General features: G+C 44.1%; 4 protein-coding genes across 4 annotated transcripts; 3 read left to right on the top strand and 1 right to left on the bottom strand.

Moving 5' to 3' along the window:
- Nucleotides 1–478: 478 nt before the first annotated feature.
- On the top strand, nt 479–955 carry FOMMEDRAFT_39808 (kinase-like protein; the record flags this gene model as incomplete). Its single annotated transcript, XM_007269142.1, has 3 exons — nt 479–661; nt 700–768; nt 836–955. Coding segments are annotated over 3 exons (372 nt in total), but the record flags the coding sequence as incomplete, so codon positions are not given.
- Nucleotides 956–2,275: 1,320 nt separating this feature from the next.
- On the bottom strand, nt 2,276–3,868 carry FOMMEDRAFT_169894 (ADP-ribosylglycohydrolase). The gene is made up of 5 exons (XM_007269143.1): nt 3,591–3,868; nt 3,387–3,478; nt 3,286–3,321; nt 2,700–3,217; nt 2,276–2,633 (listed from the first exon to the last, which is right to left on the bottom strand). Exons 1-5 carry the CDS (start codon nt 3,800–3,802, stop codon nt 2,454–2,456), a joined length of 1,038 nt encoding a protein of 345 aa, XP_007269205.1. The 5' UTR covers nt 3,803–3,868; the 3' UTR covers nt 2,276–2,453.
- A 566-nt stretch (nt 3,869–4,434) lies between these two features.
- FOMMEDRAFT_22240 (uncharacterized protein) lies at nt 4,435–4,978 on the top strand. The gene has a single exon (XM_007269144.1). The coding sequence runs from the start codon at nt 4,706–4,708 to the stop codon at nt 4,874–4,876; it is 171 nt and encodes a 56-aa protein (XP_007269206.1). The 5' UTR covers nt 4,435–4,705; the 3' UTR covers nt 4,877–4,978.
- Nucleotides 4,979–5,316: 338 nt separating this feature from the next.
- Nucleotides 5,317–8,210, top strand: FOMMEDRAFT_111992 (uncharacterized protein). The gene is made up of 11 exons (XM_007269145.1): nt 5,317–5,474; nt 5,541–5,646; nt 5,699–5,754; nt 5,805–5,882; nt 5,936–6,006; nt 6,063–6,282; nt 6,338–6,415; nt 6,464–6,939; nt 7,007–7,172; nt 7,239–7,339; nt 7,404–8,210. The coding sequence occupies exons 1-11, from the start codon at nt 5,361–5,363 to the stop codon at nt 7,906–7,908; spliced, it is 1,971 nt and encodes a 656-aa protein (XP_007269207.1). The 5' UTR covers nt 5,317–5,360; the 3' UTR covers nt 7,909–8,210.
- Nucleotides 8,211–9,520: the final 1,310 nt, after the last annotated feature.

Below are 9,520 nucleotides of genomic sequence, written 5' to 3' on the forward strand. Positions count from 1 at the left end.
ATGCATTGCTGTAAAGCAATAATACGCCCTCAAGCTTCCAGGTAGACCGTTCAGGACTAGTGTGTCTTTACGTCTGGAAATACAATCCCTGCTGTCTACTAGCTACTAATATAGGATCGAACCAAGCGAAATCCGGTGCAGAATAGCATTGAATTTCCAGTCCTGTCTGAACCGTATTTAATGGGGCAATTGGACGAGCTGCCCATAGTTCAGCAGTGGACTACGTTGCTAAATTTTCTAACCCTCACACTATGCAATTCCCCTTTGCATTTGATTATACGTCTAAACTAACCGGACTCTCCAGTAGACCAGTAGCGCGTGGCGGCTACTCCATAATTCGAAAGTGCTACTATGGAGGGAAGACATTCGCAGTCAAGGAGCTACATGTCTCAAATGTCCGCCTGTCGATAGAAGAGGTACCTTTTGTCAAAGACATTGTACAATATTTCCGAGATTGATCAGTCACTCTCAGCTAGTGGTGAAAGAATATGACCTTTGGCATCGGCTAAGGCATCCTAACATCCTCCCGTTGGAGGGTATCTGTTATCCTCATCCTGACAGCAACATCCCGGCGTTCGTTTCCTGCTGGCAGGAGAATGGGCGAATCAAGGATTTCGTCAAGGAGAGGCCATATATTGACTACATACGACTAGTACGTATGGTGTGCTAGCCTATTCATTACATTACTGAACCAATCAGGTTGAAGGCATTGCTGAGGGGGTACGTTATCTCCATGAAAACAAGATTATTCATGGCGACCTAAGAGCTGTGAGTAAATCATCTAGTCTCTGTACACTCATCATTGTCTAAAAATGTCTGGGAAATTACGATGCAGGCGAACATACTAATCTCAGATACTCAAGAGGCATTAGTTACAGACTTTGGCATTGCTAAGGTTGACAGTGGAGACGGAGTCCAGATTTCTTCTGCGTTTCAAGGGAACGTCCGTTGGATGCCTTATGAGTTTTTCCAGGATGACAAAGAGGAACTTCTCAATATGGATGCTCGCCGCTCGAAGGAGGCTGACATTTGGATGTTTGGCATTCTCATCCAGGTATGCATATCTGATGCACTCTCCCAGTCATTGCTGAAGTTTCTGTTTTGCACAATCTAAGGAGGTGTTATCAGGAGAATCACCTTATCCTAGTCATTGGACTAATGTTAAGGTCATTAGGGAGATCTGTGCTGGGAGACTCCCGGAGTTTCCACCTGCCCAGCACAAAATTTGGAGATACCTTGATACGTCAATTTGTAATCTCACCTCACAATGCTGTGCCCTCGAGCCAGGAAGTCGGCCAACAATAATTGAAATACTTTCAGCAATCAGGAAAGTCGCTTCTGTAATCTGCTTCTCAACTTGTGTCTGACCGTCCTGTAGGGGAATGAAGGATTCATTTGATCACAGTGCTGACAAATCGGCTAGGTTGGAGATCACTGATAGTGTCAGAGATATTTTTGGCTTGGAAGATCGAACAGTCAGGATCTCTGAGCTCCTTGGCTCACTCGATCTATCGACAGGTCCAACCTCCAATCCTAACAGCTCCCCAGTAAGGTTTTCACAGGGAGATTTGCATAATGCATTGTGTTCTCCAGAGGAATCGTCTCAGAATGCTACCTGTGGATCTGGTACCTTTGCTCAAGATCAACCAGAATTGTCTAGACCCTGCCAGGGTCCTCGTGAAGCCGACGCATGCAACGAGCCGGACATTTTCAACCTTGATCCAAGTGGTGAATACAGAATCACTCTCAGAAAATATTAATCCAACTAACACAGTGTATTGTGATTTAGTCGAATTGAATAACTTTATTGTACAAAGAGGCCTCGCCAGTCGTGTTATTGAGAGGGTCCATCCGGCGGTTCCCGGACAGAACTCAACTTGGACCATTGCTATCAGCTGTGAGTACTAGTATTCCATCTCTTCTTGTACAGTTTCGTTGTCTCTGATATGCATTGTGACTGTAATGTTACTAGACGATGGCAAGGAGATTGCAGCTGCGTCGTCATTCAGTAAAATTGAAGCAAGGAGGGAGGCCTCTAGGATGGTTCTCTCCAAACTACGTTTGTACCATGTTCTTCCTCCTCGCTCTCGTCACACTAATTATGTATGTGCAGGCGAGCCTGGCAGTACTTTGATGATCCAAGAGCCGGTGTACTTTGATGACGGTCCCGCCCACATTAAAACGTGGATTTGTATACTACGCCGTTGAGTTGACGCCGCTTGTAAACTGTGATTATGTAACTGATATACCGATTTTTCACAGATGGTAATTCGGTGGTTGAAGGAAGAGGATTGACGAAGAAGGAGGCCAAGCAGAGTGCTCAGCTTCTACTCGGTTAAGGTGTGCTTGGAGGAAGTAACTTTACATGTATATGCAAGGGTATAGTCCAAATGCTAGAACGCAAACGTATGGGTATCAAATGCATACGATGTCCTAATAAGACCGACGTATCATCATGATACCGACGTTTCCACGAGTGTGTCGAATACCCTCTCAAGGACGTCTTTCCGTTGTAAGGCATTCAGCCAGCGCTCGGGTATCGCTTCAATCCCGTAAAGCGCACCCGCCAGCTGTCCATATATCGCGCAAACAGTATCCACGTCTGAACCCAATGGCAGGAGCAAGAGCATTCCCTAACCAAAACAAAGATTCAATCGTTAGAGTTTACTTAGCTGAAGGTAACACTTTGTTCTACGTACCTCTTCAAATGACTTCGAATTCCATAAAGCCCAAAGCGCAGCTTCGTGCGAGTGAATCACGAACCCAGAAGTCTTTATCTGCTTCACTGATTTTGTCTTCCAAGTCCCTGCCCTCAGTGCCTTTACCTCTTCTGTGGCGAAGCTCAATTCATCCGATGTGACTCCTGCTGGGAGATAATCGGCTGACAACACCATTTCCTTCCTCTCCTCTGCTTCTTCCAAAGATAACGTAGAGGTATTCGACGAGTTCCTAGCCAAAGCGAAGAACCCGAGGAATTGGGCGGTAGCCAGTCGGCAGGACTCGAGACACATGTGCGACGCATGAGTGATTCTACTTTGCATATCTGACATGGCGAGAGCTTCGCGTGGATTGCTCTGATAAAATACGGGAACTGGACTGAGTCGCATAAGTGAGCCGTTTCCTGATGAGTATGGGTTGCTTGAGCCAGAGAGGGTAAAATTGTTTCCGCTTTTGATCGCGGATGAGTATATGCCGAGAGCTTCTCGGGTAGCGTTCCCTGCGTTGAAAGATATGAACAGACGTTGCGATTGGATAATCGATAAGAAGTGTAGGAAGCATATTCACCTATATCGAAACAATAACCCACTGCAGACATGTATCCTGCGAACACAAAAAAAGACGTTTCGATCAGTGATCCACAAGAACGCGAAATTCACTCTTCTCACCTTCTTCATACCATTTCACAAGCTTCTTGGCTACATCTTCCCATTCCAGTTTACCCTTCTCGTTCAAGGATTCAGCCAAACAAAGTGCAGTGCTATAAATAAATACAATTAATCGATATCGACAAAACACAAATCAGCGATCAGTTTAACATTCTCGGTTCTTTGATAGCATCTTCTTGTACGTATGCAATTGGGCTTACCTACCTAGTATCATCCGTCCACGTTCCGGGTTCCATCGGTCTCCCATCGGGGAGCGTAAACGTAAAGGAAGCCTCCATCATACCAGATACCGCGTAATTTCCGCGAGTTCGAAATTCATATGGCGCTCCGAGTGCGTCGCCGACTGCGAGTCCGTAGAGTGCGCCTTTGAGGTGTGATCTGAGTTGATTGACGGTGGTGACGACGCTGGTCGACATGGTAAATCTTTACTAAATTGTGAGGAGGGAATAGTCTCGTGGGGAGTTCTGTGCTCAGTTTCCAGCAGAAATCTCTCTCGGACGTTGTGCGGTGCTTGTCGATAGCCCTACTCACTATAGACGATACAAAGCTAGACTGATTATTCAGCGGGTGGAGAGCATTCTGATAGCAATGTGGGTTATTATCCTGGAGTAGCACTGCCTACAAAAGAGTTGTGGTGATTGCATCTATCTGTCAATCAAAGAATCAAGAGCGAAATTTGAAACAGGATAGATAAGCGCTCAAACTGCCAAATGTAGGTTGCCAAAAACATGCACAAACAGTGCGACAAGATTTGCCTAACCTCAGTCAGCGCCACTTGACTGACATGCGTCACTACCACGAACCCTTTACAACTATTATCACATCTTGCAATTATTCTTTGTTAACGCAACTGCCTGACTGAGAAGATGCATGGTAGTGACGGGTATACGTCTTGTCGGTTCTAGGCCTCTGGGAGCGGCACAACTCAAAGCTAAGAGCAACAACCTTTGCTTCTTCAACTAGGGCTCTTGGAATTTAAATCCCACTGTCTGCTCGGTGATCTACCAGAGCCTGGTACACCGGTCGTCTATCACCGTGAAGAACAGAAACAGGTGCAATAAAATCACACTTATACTTCTTCTGTGACAGATTCTGAAATACCTCAAAATCTATCCATTTCTACCATGGGAACTGGCAGAGATGGGTCATACGAGTTGAGTCCTACTCGATTGCTGTTCCACCTAATTTTGCGGCCTTATTCCCAAAGATCCGCCTTGAAACAAATGCTCGTGCTATGTTTGTCGTTGGACAAAAGGGTAAAACGCCTTTGGAGTGCGCGTAAATAACTGCAACCGTGAAGCCCGTGGATCAATCAAGCCATGCGTGCGCAGTTGTACGCAAGGCAAATGATAGACGCCCAAGCTTGTGTGAGAATAAGTATGCAACTCTTGGTTTCTCCTGGATTTTCTGTGTTGATCTTCATGACACCAGACACAGTTTATGCGTATCAAGGCCGTCTCAGAAAACCTGCCAAATTATTTATGGACTGAGTCGACCGCATATTTGGACAGAAGCAGACACCACGTTTTGAGTAGCCTTACGTAGTTCGCGCTTAGGATCTCCGTGCCTCGCCCATAAGGTACAGCCTCATCAATAAACTAACGGATGCGTCATCATTCCATCGAGGCGTTCAGACGCTTTTCATTCCGGTGTGTATCCACTGCAAAGGCAGAAAAATATCAAGACAAATCTACTTGCCTGTAATAATGTCAGTAAAGTAGTTTACGCATAGGGCATTTCTCCAAGAGGATAGCTGTATTTACCCTCGTCCCGAATTGGCACAGCCAAACCGCCACGCCGTTGCCGTAAAAAGTAAGAGTGATTGTTGCCGGTGTTCTCGGTAACCCAGTGCAAGTGAATATTATTAGGTCACTATAAAAGAAGAGCATCTGCGGCGACACGCTTCGTCGCCAACAACCCTATCCTGCCACTCATCATCACTGGGCTTGCTCCCGCCCCGTCCATCCTGCGACGATGAACGACCATTCAGGACCGCTTTCGCCGCCTCTCACCGCGTCGACAAGGAATTTTCGCGAGTCAATTCATCTTATTCCTTCGTTACAACGCGAAAAGCGACCAAAGTCTTATGTGAGTGCCTTTGATTTGCATCATATCGTCTGATGACCTCTTGACCCTCGTTCGTCCTCTTCTTAGGAACCACCGCAACTCAAGCTATGGGTCGTGTTACCGGCGGCGCTGTTAATGGTTGCCCTTGGTATTGGACTGGAGGTGGCACTGTTCTTTTCGCAGAAGAATAGCGGTACGTCTTTTGTATGATCTCTCTTGCGCGCGACTCATCGTGTATCCTGAAGGTTATTCTGTGAAGGAGAAGAACATCTTTAAGTTTGCCTCAACACAATTCCTTACAGTACGTTCCTTTATTGGAATAGCGTCCTCTGGAGTCTGAACCGCTCCCAGTCATTCTTCCCTATTCTCCTTGTTGCTCCTCTTGGCCTACTGTGGGAATCAAAGAATTGGTTGGTGAAGCGTTACCAGGTATGCCATTCTCTTATGAGTTGACCAGGCATCATATTCACAGCCATCCTTAGCCATATATTAACCTCTCTAAAGGGGATGCCTCGGCGGAAGACTCGCTCCTCCTCGATTACGTGTCGATCAAGTGAGTTGTGATCTCTGTCTGTTTGACAATTAATGCTGATTAATCTCATCATATAGCACCCTTTATTGTGTATTTTTGGCTTTCTATAAGCGACACTGGCTCGTTTTTATCTCCGCAGTTGCTGGTCTCGCGACACTGCTCCTGCAGCCGCTTGCTGGTTCCATTTTCGATGTCCAACAGTTTCCGGAACCTAATTCGGGAACAGTGCAGAGTATCAGGTCTCTCGGACTTGACCCTGATCGGTTCCAGCTCACAGCCTTTCTCGCCGCTGCTGGTGTGAGTAAAATGCCTGCTTTTCATATCGGGATTTTCTAACCCTGGCACACATAAGTATGTCCTTGCAGCGGTAAGCAATAATTTGCTCGATCCCCCTTTCATCCATAACAACTGGGCTACAGCGGACTTTACGGTGTGATATTTTTGTATTTTAAAAGTACACGTGCTAATATAGCCGCAGTTCCCGGACGGTAACTACCTCAACGGAACCGTCACCACAAATACCACTGGTGTCCGGACAAATGCAACATGTTCGGCGCCTTCGTCGATCAGTCTCGGCGTCAGCGATGCTGTAAACTACACTATCACTGCGTCGTCAAATTCAATCGCAGACACTGGTTGCGGCACTACCGTATCGTTTAATCCAGCGAGTTCCACCCAGCAATACGGCGTTCAAGGGGTGGCGAACTGCGGGCCGCACGCTAATATGAACCAGACATTCTGGCCAGTCTTTTACTGGTTTTATCATAACAATTCGGCCGGAAACCCTCAGGCAGCAGGGGTATTCTGTGCTCCGACGCTTGAAGTATTTAATGTTTGGGCGAATGCATCATTGAATGATGGTTCTCTGGGAAATGTAACGATAATCTCCCCGATTGGGGACATGTCTAACAACAACGTCACCGGCGTACCCCAGATGGGAGTTCCCTTCAACGGGTGAATTCTTTCTTCGCATTTAATATGTCGTGAAGGGTGGCTGATTTTTATACGTTTGTATATTTAGAGTCATTTTTGATCCGAATACGGACCCATTCATTGCTGCACGGGCAAATGCGACAACTAGTGGCGTCCCCGGTGCTATTCTTCGGGCTGTTACGACGAATCAATCATTATCAAACACTGCATTCAACTCACCGGATGGTTTCGTTGAGCCAACATCAAGAATTTATGTTCGTGAACTCGTTTCCATTTTTATTGCGCACGGGATCTCACTCTGTCAATTTGCGTTACAACAGACTCAACATCTGGCTCTCATAGCTAAAAATACGTATTTCTTGCAAGCAAATGACACCCTTCCAGCGACTATATTCTCGTTAAAACCCCGACTTGTCATTGAGTGCGTTAATTTACTTTCTTATAGTGTACAAAGGACTAACGAAAAAAACTCTGTCACTTTCTAGACCGCTTTCGGCACATGCGTTATCCGTGCTTCTTATAATCGTCGGTTTGCTCATGTTTTTCATTGGAGTATGGCACAGGAAAATCCGAAGGGGAGTATTCCTTGGCGCTCCGCCTGGGTCTATTGCGAGCGCTGTGGCTCTCACATCGCGTTCCGGGTTCGGCGAACTTCTTGTACCATACGACGACGAACTGGGAATCGCAACGAAACTCACACCATATCGTTTCCGTCTTGATTACCGCACAGGAGCTATCATGGCGACCGATGCACCAGGGTACCAATTCGCTAAAGAGACGTATCGGGATAATGAGGACAATGAGAAGCCGGGAATTCTGAGTCGGGGGTCATCTGCTAAGGCTGAGTCGAGTACTGGGAATGAAGAGACGCGGATGAGTCTACTTGATCATCGTCGGGATTCGTCGATTGCACCGTTAACGCAAGCTGGGTATGAGGTGGAGCCGTTCTCACCTCCGTCGCGTTCACCAGATCCAGAGGGGCACGCGTAAGGCACCTATAGTGAATTCTAAATCCTGACTTTCACTCCTCGCTATCGAAACTCGAAGCCAGCTTATCCTCCACGCATCTTGTGATATACCACTGCATACGTCGTTCTTAATCATCTGGGCTCTTTTTTGGACTCTACAAGTCAGGACTGTTTTTTTACTTATGTATTGCCACCGCCTACTTTGTTTGCTGCCATTTTTTATGTATTAACGTGTTGCGTCGTAGTTCTGGTTTTTTCATGACTACTTAATGAGTAACGATTGAACTCAGGAGTGTAACGTGTGATTTCTGTCTGGGTAAACGCTCTTACGTTGCTAGCTAGGAGTTAGAGCTTGTGTATTGACCTTGAGGTTTTTCCACATGAATAGCAATATGTAGTAGCAGACAAAAGTATTGTACAGTTTTGAAAAATTTATATCTCCACCACAACACAATATTTTTAGAGTCTGCAAAAATGTAGTTTGTAGCCTAACAAATTAACTATAAGATTCAACCCAATTTTAAATTTAAAAAAATGAGATTATAGTGAGTAGTCTATTAAATAGCATTTTTTTCATCTCTACAACTACTACATATATACTCAATTAAAAATCACCAAAATATTCTTCTCAGAATTTTAAGGTCTGGAATATTTTGAATTATAAAGATTGATAAAATGGTTGTTCAGATATAAGCTTATAAATTAGTTATTTTTAAAACCTGATTTTGTATTATTTTTGCTCAAAAATGGTCAACTTTATTTTATATCTTAACAATTACCTAGTTAATACATATATTTTAAGGAATTTCTGAAAAAAAGAAAAGTTATTTATAAAACAGGACTACAAGTAAATAATAAGGGTTTCTGATAAATGTACAGCTTTATTGTTATTTGTATAACTAATTAGACTATAGTTGTACATATTCAGTCCTGTACTGAGTAGACTGTAAAACAGACCTGGACTAAGCTACTAGTCCAGTTCAGTTAAGGTCTAGTCCAGGTCCAGTCCAATCAGATCTAGTCTAGTGTCTATTAGAATCAGAATTTTCTAGACTAATATAGACTAGAATAAATACTCAACTAGACTTTAACCATCCCTAAGGTAGTTTGAGCCTATATATACTAGCTCTAACCTTTGAGTCAACCTTAAAAGGACTAAACCACTTGTTATTAAACTTCTTAGTAGGTCTAGTAGTCTTTATGTTCCTTAAGTCCAAACACACTATATCTTCTAGCTTATACTGTATAGAGGGGCCTGAATAACAATCATAATACTTCTTTATAGTTTTAGTAACTTGGTCCAGGCTTTTCTTTGTAAGTTCCTAAACATCTTTAATATGCTTAGTCTATTATTCAACAGAATATGTAACAGTCTCAGTCAAAATCAATCTAAAGCCTATAGAGTGTCTTCTAGAGTTGACATAGAACAGAGAGAACTTTATAATAGAGTGTTCTCAATTGTTATATACAAACTCAGCTATAGAAATCCATTCTGCCCAGTCTGACTGTTTATAGTTAACATACAAGTAGAGATACTATTCTATCTCTTAATTAATACACTCAGTTTGACTATCAGTTTGAGGATAATATACTGTAGAGGGATTCCCTTTAATATAAAGAGCTTTGTACAGTTC

Source organism: Fomitiporia mediterranea (assembly GCF_000271605.1).
Source record: "Fomitiporia mediterranea MF3/22 unplaced genomic scaffold FOMMEscaffold_9, whole genome shotgun sequence".
In the NCBI taxonomy this organism is placed as follows: domain Eukaryota; kingdom Fungi; phylum Basidiomycota; class Agaricomycetes; order Hymenochaetales; family Hymenochaetaceae; genus Fomitiporia; species Fomitiporia mediterranea.

Coding starts and splice junctions, on each gene's coding strand:
- FOMMEDRAFT_111992 (XM_007269145.1), top strand. CDS start 5,361: ATGAACGACCATTCAGGACCGCTTTCGCCGCCTCTCACCGCGTCGACA. Junction 5,755..5,804: donor CCTCAACACAATTCCTTACA/GTACGTTCCTTT, acceptor AACCGCTCCCAG/TCATTCTTCCCTATTCTCCT. Junction 6,940..7,006: donor ATGGGAGTTCCCTTCAACGG/GTGAATTCTTTC, acceptor TTGTATATTTAG/AGTCATTTTTGATCCGAATA.
- FOMMEDRAFT_22240 (XM_007269144.1), top strand. CDS start 4,706: ATGCGTGCGCAGTTGTACGCAAGGCAAATGATAGACGCCCAAGCTTGT.
- FOMMEDRAFT_169894 (XM_007269143.1), bottom strand. CDS start 3,802: ATGTCGACCAGCGTCGTCACCACCGTCAATCAACTCAGATCACACCTC. Junction 3,479..3,590: donor ACGTGGACGGATGATACTAG/GTAGGTAAGCCC, acceptor ATTTATTTATAG/CACTGCACTTTGTTTGGCTG. Junction 3,218..3,285: donor GGGTTATTGTTTCGATATAG/GTGAATATGCTT, acceptor CTTTCAACGCAG/GGAACGCTACCCGAGAAGCT.